The sequence below is a fragment of the Dendrobates tinctorius genome, unplaced genomic scaffold (genome assembly GCF_039654945.1).
Source record: "Dendrobates tinctorius isolate UK_male_01 unplaced genomic scaffold, ASM3965494v1 ptg000004l, whole genome shotgun sequence".
Lineage (NCBI taxonomy): Eukaryota > Metazoa > Chordata > Amphibia > Anura > Dendrobatidae > Dendrobates > Dendrobates tinctorius.
Window position 1 is genome coordinate 23,906,922 of NW_027361672.1, and position 27,604 is coordinate 23,934,525.

General features: G+C 42.3%; 1 protein-coding gene across 6 annotated transcripts in view; it reads left to right on the forward strand.

The window, feature by feature from the left end:
• ZNF516 (zinc finger protein 516) overlaps positions 1-12,349 on the forward strand; it is a 154,385-nt gene extending 142,036 nt beyond the window's left edge. For 5 of the 6 annotated variants that reach the window (XM_073566542.1, XM_073566534.1, XM_073566549.1 and 2 more), the window contains one exon: positions 9,602-12,349. In XM_073566542.1, the coding sequence (XP_073422643.1) occupies positions 9,602-9,825 (224 nt within the window). In that variant the 3' untranslated portion in view covers positions 9,826-12,349. The remainder of the gene's footprint in view (positions 1-9,601) is intronic. The other variant, XM_073566559.1, reaches the window with a different exon arrangement.
• The last annotated feature ends 15,255 nt before the right edge of the window (positions 12,350-27,604 follow it).

The following is a 27,604-nucleotide window of genomic DNA, read 5'->3' on the forward strand; positions in this document are numbered from 1 at the left end:
TATAATCTTCTGTTAGATCTGTTAGCATTCATTTAGAATTGATCCCTCTTTTACTACTAAATCAGTTTCTACTATTCTGGAGGAAGGCTTTCTCAGACTGTCAGATGGAGAAGTGAAATCCGTTACTCAAGAGGACACATTGCCACTACTCCACTCCATCTGACAAAAGGGTGTAACTTTTTGTGGCTTGCCACTTTGTGTGATCTCTAAATGCTTCTACTTTTCAATAATATCACTCATTTGATCCGGGAATATATTTCTCTCCTAAATATTCCATGAACTGACTTGTTACAACTGTTACATTATTTTACAATAAAAAAAGTACTGAAAAATATTTATTAAGGACACAATACATTGTAAAAGCACACGGATATTACAAAGACATGATACATGTTTCTAGGAACGTCCCAAAATAGGGGGGTATCACCCTCAGATAAAGGTACCTAAACAGCTCGTGTTCATGGATTCATAACGCCATAGTTTTAACACCATATATAAGGGCTTCCTTAGCACATGGTGCAGTACCAGGTAGTGACGCTCTATATGATGCCCATAGTGCAAAGTATGCATAAAAAAGTGCAAACAAGGGCAAAAAGAGCTTACCAAGTGTTGAAAGGTTAAGAGAGGGGACCCCCACGCCAAGTTTGAATATAACCCAAAATATTTTGGCCAAACTGTCTGTGTCCAAATTTCTGTTGTGAAAGGGTCTTTGCTGATGCTTCTTAAAGTGGGTTTCCCATTTCAGAGAGCCTCTGTCCCCCACATGCATTTTTTTTTTTTTAAATAAACAAACCTGCGCTATACTTGCCCTCTCTGAGTCTACAGTTGAATCTCCGCCACTACTCCTGGTATTGTGCCGACAGCTCTGCAGCCAATAACGGAGCTCAGCGGCTTTGCCCAAGTTGATGGCATGAGGCGTTTAACGCCACTGAGCTCATGTATAAACTTCAGAGCTATCGACGTGTCAGCCCTGCAGACAATAGGCGGCATTGGGAGCAGTGGCATAGACTCAGCAGTGGACCTGGGGACGGTAAGTTCGGATCAGTTTGTGACATGTTAAGGTGAAGATTGTTGCAGCATGCCATTTCTGTTCATGGTGAAGATTAGATAAAGTTTAGCTGCAATGAAAAAGATAAAATTGTACGAATAGTGTCACCCAAACATAAAACCATTTTAGATTGATTCATTAGTTTATGTAGTTTATGTATTAATTTTTGACATATTCACTACTTATTCTGCAAACCTTTATGTCCATATTATAAAATGTAGATTGTTACCAGAATCTTTATTATGGTTGCTATTTGGTTGTCAAATCTGGAAAATTCCATTTCATAAATCTTATACAGTTGTGCACAAAAGGTTACATACCCCGGCAGAATTTTTGCTTTCTTGGCCTTTTTTCAGAGAATATGAATGATACCACCACCAAAACTTTTTCTCCACTCATAGTTAGTGGTTGGGTGAAGGCATTTATTGTCAAACTACTGTGTTTTCTCGTTTCAAATCATAATGACAACCGAAAACATCCACATGACGCTGATCAAAAGTTTACTTACCCCATTTCTTAATACCATGTATTGCCCCCTTTAACATCAATGACAGCTTGAAGTCTTTTGTGGTAGTTGTGGATGAGGTTCTTTATTTTCTCAGATGGTAAAGCTGCCCACTATTCTTGGCAAAAAGCCTCCAGTTCCTGTAAATTCCTGGGCTGTCTAGCATGAACTGTGCGCTTGAGATCTCCCCAGAATGACTGATTTTGAGGTCAGGAGACTGACATGGCCACTCCAAAACCTTTACTTTGTTCGACTTGGCCTTGTGTTTTGGATCATTGTCCTGTTGGAACGTCCAAGTACGTCCCATGCGCAGCTTCTGGGCTGATGATTGCAAATTTGCCTCCATTATTTGCTGATAACGTGCTGCATTCATCTTTCCTTCAACTTTTACCAAGTTTCCTGTGCCTTTTGTAGCTCACACATCCCCAAAACATCAGCAATCCACCTCTGTGCTTTAGAGTAGGAATGGTGTTCCTTTCATCATAGGCCTTTATGACCTCTCTCCAAATATAACGTTTATGGTTGTGGCCAAAAAGTTCAATTTTGGTCTCATCACTTCATATTACCTTGTAACATAAGTTTTGAAGCTTTTCTCTGTGCTGTTTATAGATGAAATACTTTTTGTAGCATATGCTCAGTAATTGCTTTCTTCTGGCGACTCGACCATGCAGCCCGTTTTTCTTCAAGTGCCTCCAATAGTGCATCTTGAAACAGCCACACCGCTAGTTTTCAGAGAGTCCAGTATTTCAGATGATATTGTTTGTGGGTTTTTCTTTGCATCCCAAATAATTTTTCTGGATGACATTTTTGTTGGTCTACCTGAATGCAGTTTTTTTTTTTTTTTTACAGAGCCATTCATTTCCCATTTGTTAATCACCCTTTGAACACTGCTGACTGGCATTATCAATTCCTTGGATATCTTTTTATATCCCTTTCTTGTTTTATGCAGTTCAACTTCCTTTTCCCCTGGATTCGCTGACAATTCTTTTGCTTTCCCCATGACTCACAATCCAGAAATGTCAGTGGCTGGATGAAAGATGCAAGAGTCTGTCAAGATCACAGAAACTCACTCAGCTTTTATGCGCACACTCTGATTACAAGCAAACAGGTCACAGGTGACGATGTTAGCTTTAGGAGCCATTCAAACCCATTTGTGTCAACATCTGTGCATGTTATCAGGCCAGAATCACCAGGGTATGTGAACTTTTGATCAGGGTCATTTGGATGTTTTAGGTTGTCATTATGTTTTAAAAAGAGAAAACACAGTAGTTTGACAATAAATGGCTTCACCCAACCACTAACCATGAGTGGAGAAAAATGTTTGGTGTTATCATTTGTATTCTCTGGAAAAAAGCCAAGAAAGCAAAAATTCTGCCGAGGTTTATAAACTTTAGAGCACAACTGTAATTACGGTACATGTTGAGTTGATAGGATGAGGTTTTCTCATCCTCTCAGGTCCCTCATCTATTAGCTGAAGCATATGGTGGAAGTCTGTCTTTAGTGAACAAATAAACAATGTCGAATCTTAGTTTAGATTGCAGGAAGCTCAATTGGTGATGAGCAGTTTTATGTTTATTAGGATTGGTTGAGTAATATGAATAATATTGGTTAAAGGGAACCTGTCACCAGTTCTGACCGATACAAGTTACTGTCATCCTCTTTCAAGGCTGATATACAACATTTTACAATGCTGTATATCTGCCCCCAATCCGACCTGGAAGAGAAACAAAAGAACTTTTATTATACTCGCCTGCGGGGCGGTCCAGTCTGAGGGGTGTCGCTGTTGAGAGCAGAGGAAAGTACTGCAGTGCGCAGGTTCTGGCGCTCTTTGACTTTTCCTGGCGCCTGCGCACTGCAGTACTTTGCTCTGCCCTCAACAGGACAGAGAAGTATGCCTGCCTGCGCAGGAGCGCGGGCCGAAGACTCTGTGTGAATGATGCAGGGAAGCTTGAAGGAGGACGGCATCACAAGAAGATGGGAGGCGCTGGACAAAGAGCGACATCCTTCGGACCAGACCGCCCCGCAGGTGAGTATCATAAGTTATTTTTCTTCTCTTACAGGTTGGATTGTGGGCTTATATACAGCATTATAGAATGCTGTATATCAGCCCTGAAAGGCAGTGGCTGGAACTTATATCGGCCAAAACTGGTGACAGGTTCCCTTTAAATTGTGTGTGGGAACCTGTCAGTAGGATTTACACATCAATTCAAATGCCGATTTCTCAGTAACAAATGAACAATCTGGCCATGTAAAGGTATTACTGGACTTGTCTATGAAAGACCTACATGCACATATAAACAGTTTGGGAGATGAAGTCCTGCTGACAGGCTCCCTTTAGCTATTTTAGCTATTGCGTGGATTAAAAAAAAAAGAAGAAATTAACCTAACTTTACATTAAACAAAATAGGACAACACTGAAGTTCTGCTTGAAAGGACCCACAAAACAATGGATTTTTTTTTTTTGCAATGTATGAATTTTATATTCTACTGTATTAACATACTGGATGCAGTCTGTGGCAACTCTCGCTACTCTTCATAAGAGAGCGTATACTGATGGGATTTGTGTAGTCAGGATACTCTGTAATGTTTTGTAGAGCTCTCTTGGTATGAGCTATCCACTCGTGCCATCAGATTTTTTCATTTCTGAATATGAGTAAGAATATTTGCTTTACCTGATGAAAAGCAGGTACCAGAAAATTTGAGGAATTAATAAAGAATTTTTTGAAAATTGCTTTTTTTAGTAAATGAATGAATATATTTTCATAAAGCCACAAAACCACTTTGAGCATCAATATAAATGTTTATCACTAATAAGGTAGATGTCCATATATTTTTGACCAATTTATTATTTTACATGACAGAGAATTTTTCTCTTTAATAATAATCCACTTTTGGGCTATGAAACAATTTTTTATTTTTTTTTGCCGTTTGGGCTGACCTCTAGTGGCCAAGGGGAAAAATGCAAAAACAAATACCATAATCGGTTTTATATTGTCTGATATTTTTCATTCAAATTCTCATGATGGATATTTCAAAAACTTTAAAGCGTAATTAACAAAGAATTTCAAGAAAAAAATTGCCTACTGTGTAACTCAAAGCGTTCATTATTATGTATAATTTTGATGATTTTTTTTTCCCCCTAATTTTACACATCACTGTCTGTATTTAAAAAAATAAAATCCTGACTTGTTTTCACTGGCTACTTGGATTCACATGCAGAAATACACTAATGTATCCCCTATAATCTGATGTCTCTGGAGCCACCATTCACAATAGATGGCCGCAGTTCACTTTGGCTCCCTCTCTGCACAGGTCACAGATCATGCCTAGAAAAGTCTTCTGTGTAAGTCAATGAACATGTTCCGACTGCTGCTTCCTATGCCTTATATGGAAGCTGGAAAGCAGATCTGTAAGTGCTGAAACAAGAATAATGACCGACGCAGACCATATATAAAAGGGTGATGGTGTGCGCTTTTCTACTATGCACACTGCCTCAGTCAAGATGGCTGCTCCAATAATTACATACAGAAAATAGACTAAAAAATTCTACAAATAGAAAAAATGACAATAGAAAGTCGATGATGCAGCCCAACTTATACGACATGCACAGCCTTAACAGGCTACATGAACACTCTGGTAGCATTCTGTAGAGCTTGGTTAAATATGCCACATCTCTATGCAATCATGGCATCCACAGGCTACAAGGTAAAATATATTAAACCCCTTAATGACCAGGTGATTCTTTCATTCCCTCCCTTCCCTTTTCCAAAAGCCATAATTTCTGTTGACATAGCCATATGAGGGCTTTGTTTTGCAGGACGAGTTGTACTTTTGTATGACCCCATTCATTTTACCATATTGTACCATGAATAAATAAGTGCGATCAGATGGTGAAAATATATATTTTTTTAAATTCACCTGTTTTGTTTTTGCTGCATTCATTGTACAGTGAAAATGACTCGCCAACTTGATTTTGCAAGGTTGTACGATTACAATGATGCCAAACTTGTATTTATTTTTTTTTTAAATCTTATTTATTTTTTTTATTCATGGAATCGTGAACATCCGCTCTGACAGTAACAGTACCGGCAAGCTCATGGCTGCAATTACAGCCATCTGCGCCCCCCCCTCCACAAATCGTGTTCTGGGGGTAGTAACTGGAGTAGTCTGAAGTCTGTGCATCTGTTGACACATATTTATGGTATGAATTCAGGGGTTTATGGCAGTATTTGGAGCTGTGCATCGGGTTAACACAGCCATCCTCTTCTTGATGTTATGAGAACTCCGCTGCTGATTCCGCTCCATACACTTGCATCTTATGTGTGAATAAGGCTACGTTCACATTAGCGTTCGGGGGCTCTGCGGAGGGCTGCGTACTTCCTCTGTTAAGTCCCGCCTACTTCTGCATGCATCCTGCGTACCTATCTTTAACATTGGGTACGAAGGACATGTGGATGTATGAGGATGTGTTGTTTTGACGCGCCCGTCGACCGCACGGGAACGCAACAAGTTGCATTTTGCGCAGACGGGCGCGTCAAAACGACGCATCCACATACATCCACATGTCCTTCGTACCCAATGTTAAAGATAGGTACGCAGGACGTATGCAGAAGTATTCGGAAGTAGACGGGGCATAACGGAGGAGGTACGCAGCCCTCTGCAGAGTCCCTGAACGGTAATATGAACCCGACCTTATATGTACTTCACCTGTCAAGACTGGGTTAAATTGTTAGAAGTTGCATACATTTTAATTTATCTTTAAACAAAGGAGTGTTGCCACAACATTATTTTTTTTTAATAACCTGTCAAATGTGACCCATTTTAAAAGTAAATTATGTGGGTTCTGACCGTTTTAAGAGCGGACGCTCAGGCACTGTCCCTTTTCAGATCTAAATGGGGCTGTTAAATAAACACATTTCCAATGCCAAGTCTACTGAGAGGGGCTTCTCACCTGCTCATAAAAAACCCCTTTAGATTTATCTACTGATGAAACATTTTTTGCATCGCAACAGAACCGTTGTCTTGATCCAGATATAATGCTGCCCCAACGTTAATGAGACAGCAGATTGTGTTTTTTCATTACTTTTAGTTTTTTGATCGTCTGTTGCGGAATAAGGGAACAAATACTAACCAAGAAGAGCAGGGATATTTATTTCTATAGGAATTATAAGAATCTTAGAATATTTGAGATTCTTGGTTGTTTCCTAGAGTGCATTTTCTTATATTGTAGTACAGTAAGATGTTGTCGTTGTGCACATATACGGTACTCTTTGAGTTAAAAAAGGCAACTAAAATCTTCCATATTAATTTATACACTGATTTGTAAGAAATGTATTTACAAATTACTGTATTTTGTTTTCAGGTTTGGTATGAATAATCCATTCTTTCCCGACTTGCAAGTGTTATATTTAAAGCACCACTCCAGTTTTTTTTTTTTCCACCGCTGGAGTGGTGCTTTAAAGGGAACCTGTCACCCCCCCCCAGGGCATTTTCAAGTTAAAGAGCCACCTTCAGCAGCACTAAGGCTGCATTCTGTGAAGGTGGCTCTTCTGTGTCTGACCCCTAGTAACGCTGAAATATCGACATAACTAGGTCCTCATACCTGCAATGCGTCCCATAGGTATGGTATGTGTCCCTGTATCAGCCGCCTACCATCCGTCCATCATGCCCCTTGTCTTGTGTCTGGGCGCCGCCCACCATCCGCCTGTCATGCCCCTGTACGCCACCGCCGCCTCCTCCTGGTTTGTATAACAGCACCTGCGCTATGACAAGAGTTCTTGGGCATGCGCAGTGCGCGCTGCCCGAGAACCGACATCAGACTATTGCGCCTGCGTGTTGCCGAGGCCCCAGCCCCGCAGTGTGAATACATCATAACACACTGCGGGGTGGGATCTGGGGCCTCCGCAACTCGCAGGCGCAATAGCCTGATGTTGGTTCTCGGGCAGCGCGCACTGTGCATGCCCGAGAACTCTTGTCACAGCGCAGGTGCTGGCATACAAACCAGGAGGAGGTGGCGGCGCACAGGGCCATGATAGACGGATGGTGGGCGGCGCCCAGACACAAGACAAGGGGCATGATGGATGGATGGTAGGCAGCTGATACAGGGGGGATGCACCATACCTGTGGGACGCATTACAGGTTTGAGGACCTAGTTATAAAAGTTGATATTTCAGCATTACTAGGGGTCAGAAAAAGAAGAGCCACCTTCACAGAATGCAGTCTTAGTGCTGCTGAAGGTGGCTCTTCAACTTGAAAACGCCCTGGTGGGGGGTGACAGGTTCCCTTTTAGCGCAAGTCCTCTGCTCCGTCATATACTCACCCTAAGGCATATTCACCGTTTTTCTGCGCCGATCTGGTCCTGCGCCGTCATCATGTGAGCATAGCTTCTGACTGGCCAGAATCCCATTGCAAGCCTATGAGAGCCAGAATGAGGCGATCATAGATTTACATTGATTAGTGACCTCCAGCTCGCTCCATGAAAAACTGGAGCAGCGGACAGGTCACAAAGTACGAGAGACAGACCAGAGTTACGGCAAAAATTGATGTAAATACCGGAAGGGGACTCTCAGACAGGGGGCAGGGGACTTGGATATTAAGCACCACTCCAGTGGTAAAATTTAAAAAAAAACAACCCACTGGAGTGATGCTTTAATCAATTTTGATGCAGCATGGTCACCATAATAGACTATGAGCTAATATATGGAAACCTATATTGACAAGAAATTTGGCTTTTGAACCCATGTAAACAAATTTGTGTGCAAATGTATTTTACTGTTCACTACAATGTAATGTCATGCATAAACCACACTATTTATCTGAATTGGTTGATAAGCATAACGTATAAAATCAAAATGTGCAGATGTCAGCCCCCTTTCAGTAGTGGCATGTTTAAGTGAGTAGGATGGGAGCGTTTCTCAGCCCTAAATATAATTTGCCTGGCTGGTTTCTTTTGATTCCAAATGATTTTCACTTTCTAATTAACTCTCCATAAGGTTAATGTATTAATTAAACCTTAAGCTTGCCATGTTACGTTAGGAACATGGCATTGTTCTGTGATGTTCAAAATGTCATTGTTAAACAGTTGTATGAAAGCTTCAGGCTCGCATTAGTTCACATTTGCCGTGCTTCTCCCTGTACTTAGAACCTCCTATTTGTTCATCATTGTGATTCTTTATGGAAATCGGTACAAAGCCTGTGAGGTTTTGACAGTTCTGTGTGTGAGAGTAATACTTTACTTCTCTTCTTTGTGTGGACACACATTGAACCTCTTTCTTTGATTATCACTTTTACATCTCCCTGTGCTTTTGTACTTTCCTGTTATCTGTTTTTCTTTCATTCTCCTTTCCTCATTGTGACCTCAGCATCATATACTGTTATTTTCCAGGTCACTTATGTTAAAGGGAAACCTGTCAGCTGGATTTTGCTTCATATTATGGGGTTCTTTAATAGTTGTACAAGCACATTTTTAGTTATGTGAGCTGACAATGATTACTGCAGACGGTGAACTTTTAACTGTGTGAGTACAATTTTATAACTACTCCGGTTGAAATAGTAATTTGGGTGGACCCTTTTGGCTCAATAGTCACTCTTGCCACTGTCTTATCTGTTGATTATTTCTTCTGGGAAAGGGCAGTGAACTTAGGTATACTTGCGTCAGCTATCGTTGGGCATGTAGTCCAGGTCACTGTGAATGCCCAAAAAGCAAAAGTCATCAGAACAGATGGCTGGTTCTGTGTGATGAGATAAGTGTCTTCCCAATTGGCTGATTGGGGTCAGTATACAGTGCGCACACTAGAAGAGCTCTTCTTCAAAGGGATCCTTTTCTGCCGCAGTAACTAAAGCCATGTTTGTACAGTCATTAGAGACCCGTAAAGTGGTTGAAGCCTATGGTCAAATCCAGGTAACTGGCTTCCCTTAAAGAATGTGATATGAGTAATGACTTTATCTAGATTTTGCACTAAATTTTGGTTGTTTTCAGGATTTTTTTTTTTATGCAGCTAATTAACCTGTTGCGCTGTGAAAAAGTGATTTTTCTTGTCTTTTCCTAGGGGAGAGACCATTCCAGTGCAGATATTGTCCATACAGTGCCTCTCAAAAAGGGAACCTAAAGACACATGTGCAGTGTGTGCATCGGGTACCTTTTGACAACAGTGAGTACCCAGATAAGCAGCTTCTTCGACACCAAGGTGACAATCCCAACAGTTACATGGAGGAACAGCTGGAAAATTTGCCTTCAAATCATCAAGTCCCCGAGGCTCTCGTACTAAAGTGAAGAAAACATTACTTGTATTGCCCTATCCCTAGTGCAGGAGTATATCTGTGCTATTTAACAATTTATACTAAATGAAGATGTAGGAGACAATACATCCATATCATTTTAATTCCTGTTTAGCTTAAAGTTTCAGACTTTGTGTTTTTACAAATGGCAGATGTTGAGATGACCTAAGACACTTGCCAATGCAGCAGATTTTCATCACACACTGGATGGAAGGAAAGGTACAGCATGACACAATTTGGACCATATGTAAATGGAAGCACTGATCTGTTGCCTGCTTCAGAGGACTACTTGTGAGTATGACAAGGGAGTAACAGAGGAGGCCCAAGAAATGCTATGAGTTCATCTACCACTGATCCTCTAAAAGCCAGACTGCTCACTGACTATGCATAGTAATATGCAGTTGCCCAACCTGAAGACCCTCGCTATATTGTTTCTGCTCTTGCATTTGAGAATGATCCACGCGATGATAGAAATGTACAACAAGCACTTGACATTATGCTCCAAGAACACTAATACGGGGGGGGGGGAGCTTATTCATTTTACTCTCAGGACCTTTTTATAATAGGGCTACTTTCTTAAACCTGCGCGTGAAAGATTATGCAAGTTACCTTTTCTCTTTTTTTTTTTTTTCCTTCTCCTTCCCTTTTGTTATTGCCACACATCCGCTGCAGATTTTAGTACTGTACTAGATAGAACATTTAAACAAAAGAAAAAAAAAATGATGTGCATGGATTAGCATGCATGAATTTATCCCCACACTGCAAAAACCACCCTTCTCCAAGCCGGTACCTTGAGAGAGGTCTTAAGAATATATATATATATATTATTTTTTTTTTCTTTCTTGTTTATAGCATGTATAAAAAAATGTTATTTGTTTTTGTTGGTGGCATTCAGGTTGTGGGGGAAAATGAGATATAAAAAGCTTTATATACCTCTTCTGCAGCGACATTTTTCTGGTGGGGTGATGGTAAATGGAAGCAAATGAAGCGGTGTGCTCCAATTTAACCCTTCAGTCCAGCAGGCTGCGGTGCTGTGCTGTACTGACTGGGACACGTGATTCCATAGATCTAAATATTTTTCCCCTTTTTGCTGTGTCACTATGTGCTACAGCAATGCCTCGGAGTCTCCGTTTTTGCACATATGATTTTATGCATTATCAAGAGAAGTTACTGCTGCCTTGAAAGAAAATGTTCTGTGAAAAAAAAAAAAAATTGCAAAAGCTTTACTAGTGTTTTTTTGTTTTTTTTCTATTGTAACCTTTTATAAAGGCAGAAATGGGTATAAAAATCCTAGCATGCTAAATATATTTTTCAAAAGAAGCAATAATTTTACATGTACAGATATAATTCTAACCTTTTAATACTGGTGAGAGGAACAGTTTACTTTGTACAATAAATAGCTTTTTTATAGTATTGGCTTATGATAGAAATTTGGTTTTAAAAAAAAAAAAAAATAATAATAAAAAAATTGCTTTTTTTCCCCTCATGTGCGTGTGTTTCCAACAAATATTTTAACATAGTTTGTTTTTATTGAGGATCATACCAATATCTTTAAAAAATTATATGGTATACCAGAATTTTTTTTTGACCCTCTCCCATCTTTAGATTAACACCCTTTCCCCCTCAATTATTACAATTTATTAAATCTGAATTCTACATTATTGCCTGGCTAGGCAATAGATTTGAGATGCTTTAGTTAGAAGAATTTCTTTAGGTTATGGATGCATTCCATGTCTTAACATATATGAAAATATATGTGTAAACCGGTTACAAGTATCTCCATTTTTTTTTCCATTAGAAGTCTGCTCCTACACTTTGGTTAATGTGAATGTTTGGAAAGGCACAGTGATTAAATGCTATAATATATGGTCTATTATTATCAAAACATTGAAAACATGACAACTCTGGTATTAAACAGTCTCGCTTTCAGTGATCTTACAATTAAATGGAGGTCCTCTTTCATTTTGGCACAGAATTGAAGAACATCTGACAAATGGCAGGAAGCATGACTGTCACTGATGCTATGTTGGTATTAATCAGCAAAGTTTACAGCATCATTGTTTCTTTATGGAGAACAACTGTAGGGGGAAATGATTGTAGGTAATTACATGCTGTGTACAGTTCAGAAAAAAAGAGTCACATAATTGGACAAGCATTAAAATAATCTCCACGGATCCTAACATATTTTTTTTTCCCTATAATATCACCCTATTTAGTGGTGTAGCTTTTGTGCTCTTATTTTATCATCAGTATTGTGTTGATTTTGTTAATGTAGAAATCTGCTAGGCTATAGTATTTAAAAAAAAAAAATGATTTTTTTGTTATTTATTTAGTCAACCTATTTTGATCAGCTTTTAAAATTACTTTTGGCCTGACACACTCCTGTTAACCATCTGTGGACTGTTACATCAATTTTCCTACTACCTCTATCAATCTACTGTTTCTCACTCTTTTAACAGGTTATTTTTTACAGCGCTCTAATGTAATTTACACAATAAAGGGTTTGATTGTTTACACTGGACTTGTGTAGCCTCCTGTTTTGCAACAATCCGATGGCAGATTTTGCATATCCATGCAAAAACGATTTACATGTGAAGAAAATGCATAACCATTCATTAATATACCGCATTTTGCGGATTATAAGACGCACCGGATTATAAGACGCACCCCAAATTTTGAGGAGAAAAATAGGTACAAATAATGTTTTTTGTTATAAAATGGTGACTCATAATCCATGCGTCTTATTGCTTAGCCGGGGTGGTGGCTGCGATGAAGCGGGGTCGCTGCTGGAGGAGGCAAGAGTGGCGTGTTGCTGCAGGCTGGGATGAGGGGTGTTCTCATGTGCACCGCTGCGGGTGAAAATGGCTGCGGTGTTCTGTGGTGCAGGGGGGGCTCCGCCTGCATTTTGTGAAAGCCCAGAGCCCCCCTGCACATCCATTGTGATGCGTTGGCCTCTGGGAAAGTGGGTGTCGGGGCGGCGCATGCTCAGATTGAGCTCTTAGGTGCCGAGATCTCAATCTTGGCATGCGCTGCCCCCGGCAGCCATTTTCTCAGAGGCCACCATATCGCAGTAATGAATATGCGGAGGGGTTCTGGGCTTTCACAAAATGCTGACGGACCCCCCCCCCCCCGCACCACAGAACACCGCAGCCATTTTCACCCGCAGTGGTGCACATCAGAACACCCCTCATCCCAGCCTAAGGCCTGCAGTAATGCTCCTCTCTTGCCTCCTGCAGCGACTATGGAACCCTTCTCCGCCGTGGCCGATAAGGTATATCCGCATTATAAGACACACACCCATTTTCCCCCCAAATTTGGGGAAAAAAAGTGCATCTTCTAATACGAGAAATATGGTAATTGAATGAAAACACTATTGTACGGTAGATAAAAAGGAAGGAAGAGGTTGTCGGTCTGCATGTCACTACCAAAGTGGAGGAACAGCAGCCAAGAAATCTATATTCTTAGTATCGATATAGGAGTTTGTAAAACAACGTGTTTCAGGAATGAACTACAGTTGAACATGTACAGACCTCAGGCATTTTTACCTATTTGAAATTGCTGCCACCATGGAACGCAAAGGTAAAAACGCTATGGAACATGCATATAGGCATTAATAAACTTAGAATTATGAGAGGGAAGACCAAACCCCCAAGACTCACCATAGGCCCCTAGAGTAAGGTCTTTGTAGGGCCGTATGAATTTGGATTGGTATCTCCACCTATTTCCTTAGTTGAGACTGAACTACAGTACCATAGGTAGAGCTGCTTACACCCACAGCAATACAAAGCTCTATAAAATAGAAAGACAAATCACATCTTGTTAGTGTTGAAATTATATCAGCCACAGTATGTGTCACCTATAGAATTGTTTTGAAAGGTGGACATCAAACAGGAGAGGTTTTCCATTTTCTCTTGGCTACAATGTTATGCCATTTTGAAGTAAAGCATTTTTTATGAAATATGTGGTTCACAATGTTCTCAGTCAAAGGTGCACAACTGTTTTTTGGACCAAAGGTCACACTGTCCTACTGACCCAATCCCAAAGACTGCAAACAAAGAGGAACTTGCATGAATACAGCACCAGAGTTATGTGAATACATCACTACACGAATGCACCACAAAGATTGGTACTGTGATCAGTTGCAGTGTCAGCTCCCACCATATATGCTTGTATCGCATGATCCTGTAGTATAGACACTATGATGAGACTTCACACCAAGACCTAGTGTCTGCAGAATTCCCTCTGCTGTTCTGAAGTAAATCCTGATGTGGTGCCCTTTTTAAAATAATTTCATGGTTTAATAGAATGTACTTATCTCCAATGCTGTGGCACTGAATAAATAATTGCCTCTCACTGTTTCTTGCACAATAGGACCCTCATAATGTCCCTCTTATGATACATTGCCTTAACACTGGCCTTCCTTAAGAACTATAACTGCCACAATGTCCTTCCTTATGAACTATGGCCTCCACACTGTCCTTCCTTGTGTTATCCACATATTATGCCCCCCTCTCTGACCACTACCCCATGATGCCACCTGTCCACACTCTCCCCCCACTTTGCTTCATCTTTTTAGTGAGCCCGCTCAGATTTTTCCCATCTTTGCACATTGCCCTCATTATACTGTGCCCTCACACTATTATCTGTTGACAATAAAAGTCCCTACATTCTTCAGCTCCACTTGTTGCTCTCCTACACTCATGACAATCTCCCCAAAGCAAGTCTGTGCTGGAGATGACTAGCACTGTTGTTCCTGTCGCAGTTCTCATGTCTGAGAGATGAATACAATTGAATCTAGAAATAAGTGAACCAGCTTTCTATTGGTTCTGTGTGGGCATGTTGTGGAGGTCTGCTTCGTATAGTGTTGCATCTCACTACTTGTTAATGATGTATATCTAATATATAAAGCTCAAGTGTGTGTATGTCCGGGATAGGCATCCGCACCGTCGCAGCTACAGCCACACGTCTGGACCCCGAGAGTCTCCTAAGCTATGTTGTGAGGCGAAATTTTAACCCCGCATGTTCCAATTCACTAAACAATTTTGCCCTTATCTACATACTGTGGAAAAAGTGTGTATCAAGCCCCGCCCCTCATTATGATGTCACAATGGTTGCCATGGCGACGCTGATGTCATCATAGGTTGCAAGCCCCGCCGCTCATTATGATGTCATACATGCACTTGCACATCTTGACATTTTATCAATGACGTTAATATTGGTTGTCACAAATCCTAAAGATCTGGTACTGGCAACTCCCTTTGCAATTGCCATTTAATGATATCCAAGAAGTGTTCAATGGGAGACCAGTTAGGAGATGTGGCAGAACATCGTATGTTTAGGCCATACAGGTTACTCACAAGCAACATGCAATCTGGCGGAAGCCTTTTGGAAAATGGCATCTGTGATGCTTTGGAGAAATGGTTGTTACCTCTGGTTCCACGACCTAAGCAATGTAATGCCAAGCTGGTATTGTAACTCAAATGAAGACTAGAGCGGTCCAGCTATAATGCATTGTTACCCCACAGAATAACCTTGGGAATAGGACAGGTGTGATGTTCTCTTGTGAAGGAGTGTTCGTTGGAGCTGCCCAGGTGGTCTTGTCAGATCTGAAGAATGGCATCTATTGATGCATACTGTACTGCAAGTGAATTTAGACATCAGATAAAAAGCCTAACGTGTGAAACACTGTCCACACAAACAATCAGAAGGTATTTATATGACATTGAGCTACAAGCCAGATGTCTAGTTACAGGTGTTCCATTGACCTCAATGCAACCACTCTCAAAAGCTATGGTAGTGCAGAACAAGCATGCAATGAAGATCTATCCTCTTCACCAATGACTCCTGCTTTTCTCTTAGATTCAATGATGGGCAAAGATTTGTCTGTAGATCATGTGAGCAGTGCCATGAAGGTTTCATGAGAGAATTCTCTCAGGAGACATTTTTCAATTTGACAATGTCAGGCCACATGTTGCGTGTTTTAGTGTCAGCAACCTGGCTTAAACTTGCCACCATGGCTTGTAGCATCTCTAGACTTGTCTCCCATCAAGCACATCTGGGACATCATTAGTCAACAGTTGCAAAAGGAGCTACCAGCAGTAGTTCTTGATGATTTGCATAGCAAAACATTCCTCAGATAACCATTAATAACCTCATTCATAGCAGCCAAGGTGTGTAAGTGCATTTCTGTGCATAGTGCCAATACTCTATACTGAATATATCAAAATGTTTTGAATATTTTGTTCTCACTTTTCAATTACATACATTAAAAAAGCACTCCTCCCATCAAAGATATAATCTTACTATATTGCAATCTTTCTATATAAAACTGAATGTGTGTGTATCACCAACCAATCACGAAGCATCTTTCATTTCAACAGAGCTGTTAAAAAGAAGCGGAGCTATGATTGGTTGTTATGAGCAACAGTTTTCCTTGCAACCAATCACTAAGCATCCCTCATTTCACCAGAGCTGGTTAAAAGAAGCTGAGGTGTGATTGGTTGCTATGAGCAAGTTTTCCCACTTGACAATACCTCAGCAGACACTGACATGGTGGGGGAAATCTAGCATCCCTGGGAACATAAGCTCCCAGCCATTGTCCGCCCCCCCGACAGTAGCAGAGCACATGACAGAAATGAATACCCCCCCTCCCGTGCCTATATCCCCATCACACATCCTCCATAATATAGGCACACATCTTCCCTCTTAAAGGGATCATTGGTATGCAAGTCAGAGCAAATCCATTCAGCGCTTTGGTTTTGACCCCAGGCCTCTGTTAAAGGGATCTCTGGTATGGAATTTAGGACCGTTCCACTCAGCTCTGGGGTTCTGACCTCAGTTTCTCTTAAAGGGATCATTGGTATGGAATTTAGGGCAAATCCACTTAGCGCTTTGGTACTGACCCCAGGCCTTTCTTAAAGGGATCTCTGGTATGGAAGTCAGGGCAATTGCCTTCAAATGCTCTGGTACTGACCCTAGGCTGTCTTAAAGGGATCTCCTGTATGGAAGTTAGGGCAGATCCACTCAGCGCTCTGGTTCTGACCCAAGACCCCTCTTAAAGGGATCCCCGGTATGGAAGTGAGGGCAAATCAACTCTGTGCTTTGGTACTGACCCCATGCCTCTCTTAAAAGGGATCTCCAGTATGGAAGTTATGGTAAATCCCTCAGCGCTCTGATTCTCACCCCAGACTTCTATTAAAGGGATCATTGGTATGGAAGTCAGGGCAAATCCACTCAGCGCTCTGGTTCTGACACCAGGTCTCTCTTAAAGGGATCCCCGTAATGGAAGTTAGGGCCCTTCCACTTAGCGCTCTCGTTCTGACCCCAGGCTGACGGAATGATGTGGGATATTGGGGGTAGTAGTCCAGTGGCTCTGGCTGACGGGATGATGTGGGATATTAGGGGTAGTAGTCTGGTGGCTCTGGCTGATGGGACGATGTGGGATATTAGGAGTAGTAGTCCGGTGGCTCTGGCTAATGGGACGATGTGGGATATTAGAGGTAGTAGTCCGGTGGCTCTGGCTGACGGGACAATGTGGGATATTAGGAGTAGTAGTCCGGTGGCTCTGGCTGATGGGACGATGTGGGATATTAGAGGTAGTAGTCTGGTGGCTGTGGCTGATGGGACGATGTGGGATATTAGTGGTAGTTGTCTGGTGGCTCTGGCTGACGCGATGATGTGAGCTATTAGGGGTAGTAGTCCGGTGGCTCTGGCTGATGGGACGATGTGGGATATTAGGGGTTGTTATCCGGTAGCTCTGACTGATGGGATGATGTGGGATATTATAGTGAATGTGGCTATGCGGAGTGGGCGTGGCTCTACACTTAGCTTTATCTAATATATAAAGCTCAATGTGGGTGTGTATGTATGTATGTCCGGGATAAGCATCCGCACCGTCGCAGCTACAGCCACAAAATTTGGCACAGTCACACGTCTGAACCCTGAGAGTGTCCTAAGCTATGTTGTGAGGCGAAATTTTAACCCCGCACGTTCCAATTCACCAAACAATTTTGCCCCTATCTACATAATGGGGAAAAAGTGTGTATCAAGCCCCACCCCTCATTATGATGTCATAATGGTTGCCATGGTGACGCTGATGTCATCATAGGTTGCAAGCCCCGCCGCTCACTATGATGTCATAATGGTTGACTATGGGATGGAGGATGTGTGATGGGTATATGGGCACTGGACTATGGGATGGAGGATATGTATGACGGGTATATGGGCACGGGACTATGGGATGGAGGATGTGTGATGAGCATATGGGCACTGGACTATGGGATGGAGGATATTTATGACGGGTATATGGGCACTGGACTATGGGATGGAGGATATGTATGACGGGTATATGGGCACGGCACTATGGGATGGAGTATATGTATGATGGGTATATGGGCATGGGACTATGAGATGAAGGATGGGTATATGGGCACTCGACTATGGGATGGCGAATATGTATGATGGGTATATGGGCATGGGACTACTGGATGGAGGCTGTGTGGGTATATGGGCACTCGACTATGGGATGGTGGATATGTATGATGGGTATATGGGCACGGGACTATCGGATGAAGGATAATTATAATTTGTTATAAATAACCACAGTTAGTTACTATGCCCGGGCAGCGCCGGGCTCTTCAGCTAATATATATTTATTGTGAGGTAGCGCTGTCATTTAAGTAGGGGATCACTCGCTTGGCAGCCACAAAATTAGATTTGGCACAGGTTTTCCTGAAACTCAGTATAGTCCATGCGGTTTGTTAAACATCATAAACCATGACCAGCAATATATAAACGGCATAGCATCCATGACAGAGCTTCACTCTGTTAGCAATGTCCAATACGCAGGCTTTTCAGCCTCACAGTTATATCTCACCCCGTCAGGGTACTCTCATGGCTGCTTCTCCATACTGCAGACATTCATTCCCTCCAGGGAACTCTCAGGCACTTGCAGCCATTAAACACAGCGTCCACACGTGCTGTCAGGCAGGAAGCCCCATCTCAGCAGGACCTTCCACACTGGACCAACCGGGTCCAAGCATTCACCCCCTGTGACCTACCCTGACCACATTATATGGTTCATAGCCACGCCCACCGGGTCACATGACTGACCTCATCACAGGTCCTTCAAGCATTTACACACTCTTTCCAACAGTGCTTTAAACACACCCCCTGGGTGGGTTTGTAGGTAACCAGGTCCGCCCATCTCTCTAGTTACCTGGAGACTTCTCCCTTACACATTGAAACAACACCTCAGCAATATCATTGCTGAACAACACACGTGTCTCCATCCCAAAGCCACCCACTTTGGGATACATAACGGCCATTCCGTATTCTGCCATTCATCCTTTCTCCTGGGATATCCACACAGTGCCCCCTAGTGGACTCAGGCTGGTTTCACACTTGCATTTTTTTGCGCTGTTTTTTAACGCAAAAAACATGCGTTTTTTCCCCATACTTTAACATGGGTGCACATACACATACGTTTGTATGCGCATGCGTTTTTTTGCAGTGTGCGCTCGGGCATACAAAATGCATCCTGTTGCATTTTTTGTGCGTCCAACTTGCCCCCAAAAAACGCATGCGCACGCAATGCGTTTTTTTTTTTACAGCAAAACACCCATTATAGTTTATGGGTGCTCATTGTAATGCGCACGTATGCGCAAAAAAAGCATGCTTTTTTTTAAAAAAAACGCACACAAACGCATGATGCGTTTTTTCATGCGTTTGCGCAAAAAATGCGCAGCAAAAAAACGCAAGTGTGAAAGTAGCCTCAGTGGTTACTACACCACAATATATATCTGTGTGTGTGTGTGAGTGTATGTATGTATGTGTATATATATATATATCATAATTTGTTATAACTAACCGTAGTTAGTTACTATGCCCGGGCAGCGTCCGACTCTTCGGCTAGTTCTGTATAAGGATCATCCGTTTTAGAGGATTTGTTATGTATGTACTCTATACATAATGGTTCCCATATATTGCTGCAAATATAAAAAAATAAAAAATTAAACACTTACCTCTCCACACTGGCTGCAGGTCCGGACTCCTCAGTGTTGCCATCTTTGGGCTTTTTGCACTTTACTATGTATCCTCTGCTCTGAACAGTCAGTGATGTCATTGCACCCTCTGAGCTGAAATGTCACAGAGTCAGAAGACTCAGAAGATGCCACAGCGGAGGAACGGGGAGAGGTAAATATTGATTTGGGCCCTGAGCAAGCGGGGTGGACCCACTCGTGGGAGCTGGCACCGGGCCCCCATAGCTCGCCGGTGTCCCTGACTGTGAGTGGAATCCCTCGCCTGCTCAGCACCTCGGCACTTGCTCAGGTACTTGGGTACTGACACCGGCTCGTCACTAGAACATGTCATCTTGTGGTGCGCCATGCGCATGCGCCAAACCATCTTCCATTCACTCTCCGCAGATGTCATCAGGGTGCACCATCTTGTGGCAGGCCATGCACATGTGCTGAATCATTTGCAATGGACTCAGCACACTCCTCATCAGGGTGCGCACGCCGTGTGCATGCGCTGAGACAACTTCCTGGATTCGGTTGGTGTGCTCTAAAACAGGGCTCACTGTCTTGTGGCATGCCATGCGTGTGAGTGAACCCAAGTAGACATAGCAGCCACAGATTATGCTGAACCCTCACACTCTCCTACCGCATGAGCAATCAAGCCCTATGGTGGCGCTTCCAGACCCAATGCGCCGTTGCCACGTCCAGGTGAGCCGTTATTCCAGCCACCAGGTTTGGGACCTTTTTTTCCCAGACGCACCTTCATCCTGAGTTCTCCCATCAAGGACAGGAAACCGAACTTATGTGGAGGAGAGATGTCGTCCTTTTATTTCAGTGATTTTCCTAACCTGAATGGGCAGACCTTCTCTCAGGTGTTACTGTCATGGGTGAAGGGAAGAAGGGTTTCCCTTGATTTGCTGATGGGACTGCAGCAACTGTAATTTTCATGTGCTATAATTAGAGCTGTGACAATCACAACCTTCACACGTAAGTAACTCCATAACTACCTTCTCAATTGTACCTTTCAAAACCACCATATTTGCGCTTGTCATCCCCCTTTATTCTGCTTTAATGGACATCATTGAATATTTTGTAAAGAAAAATTTTAATACAATTCTACAAGTGCACCAATTTTTTATTTATTTGACGTTTGACAAAACACCTTTATGAATTTTATCTATTTATCCTCAATATTATGAACGTCAACTGTGACGGAACAATGAACATCCACTCTGATAGAACCGTGAACATCTGCTCCAATGGAACCGTGAACATTTGATCTGATGGTGCTATGGACATCAGCTCTGATGGTACTATGAACATCTGCTCTGACGGTAATGTGAACATCTGCTCTGAAGGAACCATGATCGTCCAGTCTGACAGTACTCTGAATATTTGATCTAACATAGCCATAATTGTCTGCTCTGACAGAACTGTGAGCGCCCACTACCACTATGATAGACCCGTGAACATCCATTCTAAGAGAATCATGGCTGCAGTGTTCATATTAAGATTGCCAGGGAAAGCAGCATTTAGAGTAGAACAGTTGCACCTGTACGGCAGGTAAGTATACTATTTTTTTTTTTATCATATTAGGGACATTCAAAGGGGATTGTCTGTTAATTTTCAATCCCTTTAATGGCCTTCTGTACATGTGCTAGTCTCATACAAAACGTAGATGAGGACAATCGCATAGCTGGCATTTGAGTCTCTTACTGTTGCTGCTGCCACCCCATATAGTAGTCTTTAACTGTGTTTCCTAACCTGAGTCAGACAGTGGGAAACTACTCATAAAAAGTATATATCCTCTCTCTTATGAGGTATAGGCTCATAATCGCTTGTTCAGCTGTATCGGCAACCTGGATGCCAGATACAGTTAAAAGCAATGATGAGAGTGGGAGTGTCAACTGACTTTTGCTTCTCCATCATTCTTCCTCTGCGTTTGATGTATCAGCGTAGCGGGCGCAATGCTGTCACTACATGGCGCCCACTGTGCTTAGATGTGCGTCGCTTCAGAATGCTCTCTGCAGAGACGAGAGCAGTGGGGGAACATTGAGGAGAGGTGAGTATTGTATTTTCTTTTTTTTTTTTTTTTTTTTTTAAATCAGTGAGTACAGTGTGGTGGCCATAATACAGTATGGAGGAATATGGGGAGTGTGGTATATAGATGATTATGGGGCATGCATTATAGTATATGAAAGATTATGGGGAGTGCGTTATACTATATGGAGAAGTAGGGGGGTGCATTATACTGTATGGAGGACTATGGAGAGTGCATTATACTATATAGAAGACTATGGGGTGCATTATACTGTATGGAGGACTATAGGGAGTGCATTATACTATATGGAGGACTATGGGGTGAATTATACTGTATGGAGCACTATCGGGTGCAGTATAGTAATATATGGAGGACTATGGCACCGTATATTATTATATGGAGGGTTATGTGGGGGCCATAATAAAGGGAGGGCTATGTGGGTGCCATTATACTGTATGCAAGCAATTATACAGTATTATTGCAAGCAATTATATGGCACCATTATATTATTATATGAAGGGCTATGTGGGGGTCATAATAAAGGGAGGGCTATGTGGGTGCCATTATACTGTATGCAAGCAATTATACAGTGGGAAGGTTTGTGCGGGGTCCATTATGCTGTGTGGCTATTGAGGGCCATTATACAATGTAGTGAATTATAGGCCTATTATACTGCATGGAGGACTGTTTGGGGGTCACAGATGGGGGATAATACTGTTTTGGGCTCACCATACTTTGCTAGAGGAGTTGAGGTGGGTTACAGTAGGGTTCTCATACTGTGCATGTGGAGGGTACTGTGGAGGAATTCACTGTGAGGGTATCATACAGTGCTTGTGTGACACTATTGGCATCATACTTTTTGACTGCAATGAAAAGTGAAGCTAGGGCTTCAGTAAGAGGAAATTTACTTTGTAAAGGCTGGAAAGTTGTGAGATATGTTCTTTCGTGATCCCGACGAATATTCTTTTTTTTTTGGTTGGGGTGTAGAGGGGTGCTAATTAGAACCTCTGCTATGGGGCCCATTATTTCTATGAACACCCCTGCTTGTAGGATCCCCAACTCACTTTCAATTCACATTTGTGTGCTTTTGGCTGAAAGAAACCTACATCAACCAGTCACATATCTGGGTTAAAGCAGTATTAAGCAATCTACCATGTGATGTGGACCTTGCAACATGATTCTGAATATTTGGAAAAACCAAAGTAGAGCACTGGATGAATGGGTGGAAGACCTTTGAGATGGGATAAAGAGTACTGTTTTTTAAATACATGACAAGTATTATTTCTTTAAATGATTGATATTCGTGTAAAACAACCAAGAAAATGTTTGAACCACAATTCAACCTATGCTTATCTACTATATAGTCATCTAATTCTGTCTGTCTGTAACGGAAATCCCGCATCGCTGATTGGCCGCCGCCAGCCGGGTACAACCAATCAGCAACAGGCGCAGTCTGGCCGCGAATTGGTACGGCATTCGAATGACGCACGACACTGCTACCGTCTGGAGATCTGCGGCGCTAGCCACTGATCTCACAACGGTTGCCGCGGGTCATCTTCCGCACGGAGGTCGGCGGCGATGCAGCCGGGAGATGACCGGCGCAGTGCTCAATGTGCGGATGGTACCCAGGGTCCGGAGGAGATGAGACTCTCCTCCAGGCCCTGGGTACCATAAACCTGTAAAAAATAGAATTAAAATAAAAAATAGTGATGTACTCACCTTCTGACGGCCCCCGGACTCTTTCCCTACTGTCACCATGCGCCCGGCATCTTCCAGTACCAGTAATGCTTTGCGCGAAAGACCGGTGATGACTTTGCACTCTCGCGAGAGTGACGTCATCTCCGATCCTTCGCGCTAAGAATTACTGGGACCGGAAGATGCCTGGAGCGTGGAGAGGAGATAAACAGTAATATACTCACCTTCCCATGGCCCCCGGACTCTTTCCCTCTTCTCACTACGCGCCTGGCATCTTCCGGTCCTAGTAATGCTTTCCGCGAAAGACCGCTGATGACGTCGCGCTCTTGCGAGAGTGACGTCATCTCCGGTCCTTCGCTCTAAGCATTACTGGGACCGGAAAATGCCGGGAGCATGGAGAGGAGATAAATAGTGATATACTCACCTTTCGACGGCCCCCGGACTCTTTCCCTCCTCCCACCATGCACCCGGCATCTTCCGGTCCCAGTAATGCTTTGCGCGAAAGACCGCTGATGACGTCGCGCTCTCGCAAGAGTGACATCATCTCTAGTTCTTCGCGCTAAGCATTACTGGTACCGGAAGATGCCGGGAGCGTAGAGAGGAGATCGGGGGCCATCGGAAGGTGAGAATAACCTTTTTTTTTAATTTTTTTTTTATCTAGAATACCCAATGCGTTAGAATCGGGCACCATCTAGTATATTAATAATCACACTATTTTTTACATGTGAGCTTTGAGGGGTGTCCATGCTGAAGAGAGAATTTAATTTACAACTACTTTCAGTCATTTTTATATGATAACAACCTCTGAAGTTACTCTTACATGTGTACATGCACCAGTGCTCTAGAACTTAACTTTTTCCTGACAGTGGACACCCAATACAATACAAATGTTGAAGTATATAAAGTGATGACGAAGTTGTGAAATATAATAGATAGCAAAATTAAAACTAAGTTCAGAAATTTTCCAATGCATAAGGTTAACAGCAGACAGGCATTGATGTGATGGATCATTCAACCAAATTATGTATGTGTTGTTGGATTTCTATTATGTATTGATTAGACTAGTATTTGCATAAAGTAATTATGGGAAGAGAAGACAGTGGTCACAAAGACATTTGAGTGCCAACACTAGTGACAGTGGATGTTACCAGGTTCAGATATCTGCTTAATTATTTCCAACTTGCCTTTGTACTTTTTCAATTCTAGCTAAATACATAGTGACCTGTTGTAACTGACAAGATTTCTTACATTTAGCAAGTCAACTTATAATTGGGTTCAAAGAAGCTACGCTGCTTGGTTTTCTCTGTTGTACTTTTGAATATTGGCATTTTTAAAGAGGTTACGTACTTTGGAAAATACATTATTGCTAGAAGACCCCCATAATCAGATGTAATTAATTTGAGGATTTGGCAGGAGTTGTACAATTCCCCTGCAGTCCCCACTCAGTGACTGTCAGAATTTGAAAGCTGAAAGGTGCTTGCAATCACACCAGGGGCGGACATATCATTGGTGCAACCCCTTGCAACTGCAAAAGTTCCCAAGAGGTTAGGGGACCCAATTCTTACCTCCAAAGTAGGAGAAATTGTGCATTATGAAGAGCTTTTGGACTCTTAAGGGCATATGTACTGTTCTTGCATAGGGGCCCTTCTGTATCAGTCAGTGATTCACACTCATCTCTGCTCTACTTCCTACAGTTTTTAATTGTGCATGGTTCTGCCATACCAGTGAGGAGAGCAGGACAGTTTGTCATTACATGTTTCACACAGGAGAAACCCTGTTCTAAGGCATGCTCCTTTTTTTCCTGTATGTTGCTGCTTGTTTATGATTGGTCAACTCCATGCATATGAAGAAGTACACAAGAAAAATCTCTGGTAACGTCCCCTTAGTCTTAACAAAAATTATAACCTATATTTTACAAGTTAAAGTCTCCCAAAAGGAGATGAAAATTTTAAAAATTAAAACTACATTGTATTTAGATTTGTACCCACTATTACACAATGTTTAACATGCTAAAACTGGTGAAAGGTACTTTTTAAATAATGCATGGCAGAATTAGTCTTCCAGAAAGAGAGAGATGGTCTTCGGAGCTGCTTACTCTTCTAGCGTATTGATGAAGGACTTGAATCAAAGGCCACCACCCTCTAATAACTCAAAATAATCTAGTAGACTAACACATGTGGCAACCAAGAGCAGATTAAGAGTATCATGAGCTCTAGGCTGTGTATAACGTAATAACCCCTCCTATTCAAATTTTTAAAGCCCAGATCCTTTCAGACTCCTAAAAGTGTAAATTAATTTAGCAATACCCTCATACACGTATACAAATTTACTATTTCTTGTAGTATTTTCATTTGAGGCTTACTATTAAAGTGTACTCTCTCATGTTTCTGCAGATATTAGGTCTCACCTTCATGTGGCTCTACCTTTAGTGGCTTCATCTTCCTGGATCCGCATAACTACTGCACATTCCTCATACACCAAAGCTCCCCTCCTTGATTTCTTATGCTACCAACTGAAAACACTTAAAAGGGTTTGTATTGACTCTAATATGATCTATCCTTATGATAAAATCATCAATATCAGAATAGTTCATAAATTTGGTAGTGGCTGTGCCATGTACTGCAGCTGTGAATGGGCAGCAAGTGAATTGCAGTAGCTGGCACAACCACTACTAAATGGGATCATTTTTTTGCTTATATATTTCTCCAAACTAGTTAAATCTGACCAGTATATGTTTCCTTTATAAGAATTTCTCCAATTTGCCCATTGCTATTTTACATGAAGCATAAATTTCTAGGGCTATATCCAGTACAAATGTCTTTTCTATGACTGTCCAATTCAGGGGAACTCAACAACGTAAAAAAAGCAAAGAGCAGGAATCAAACATCGTAAAACCCATGCGATATCCATAAATTAGATAAATTCACTAATTTGTCAGCATGCATAATTTCTCCTGACCAAATAGAAATCATTTAAAAGGGCTTATTTTTTGCACCTACTTAACATTTTAACCTTTTCAATATTATTTTGTATTTGAATAAGTTTACACGGATGCTCACAGTCGAGATATTTTCAAGGATAATCAAGACATATGGAATGTACTTAAAAGAAAGAAAAATAATAGCATCTAACCATATGCTTGGGGAATCTTTGACAACATGAAACAGCTGTTGACAGCCTTGGACTGGCTCACAGGGGAACAAAAGAATCCTCCGGTGGGCCCTTGTGCAAGAGTAGGCCACCACCCTCTAATATGAGTAGTACTTGGCACAATATACTTGAATCACTATGTACAGACAAAGGTGGCATCTTATTAATTTACCGATCTACCCAGTCCATTGTCATATAAATTTGTGATTGAGGATAATGCCACATTTGCATGTAGCTGAAAAGTGGGGCACTGGAGGTGGTTACCGGTGGGCCGTTAGCACCCCAGTCCGACACTGGCTATTGAGGTGCCTGAACTATGACCAACATTTGTAGCTCCTCTGTCATGACATAACCCCTTTCTGACATGAGACGTACTATCCCGTCCATGGGCCCCGGGCCCCTATGCCCATGGACGGGATAGTACGTCTACCGCGATCAGCGGTGCCCAGGTGGTGAGCGCCGCTGATCGCGGGCGGGTGTCAGCTGATTATCACAGCTGACACCCGGCACAATGTGTCAGGGGTGGTCACGGACCGCCCCCGACACGTTAACCTCTTGCACACCGCGATCAAACATGATCGCGGTGTACCGGGGGTTAAAGGGAAGCATCGGCAGGGAGGGGGCTCCCTCCGTGCTTCCCTGAGCCCCCCACGGCAGCGCAATGTGCAGCGCTGCTGCGGGGGGGGCTCCTTTCCTGCAGGCCCCTGAATCCAAGATGGCGACGGGGGCCTTCGGGGGCCTGCAGGAAGCTGGCTTCCTCAGTGCCTGTAAAGCGCAGGCATGAGGAAGCCTTCTGCAGTGCCTGTGACAGATTGCTGATCTGTCACAGTGATCTGTGATGTGACAGATCAGCGATCTGTCACAGGACAGTG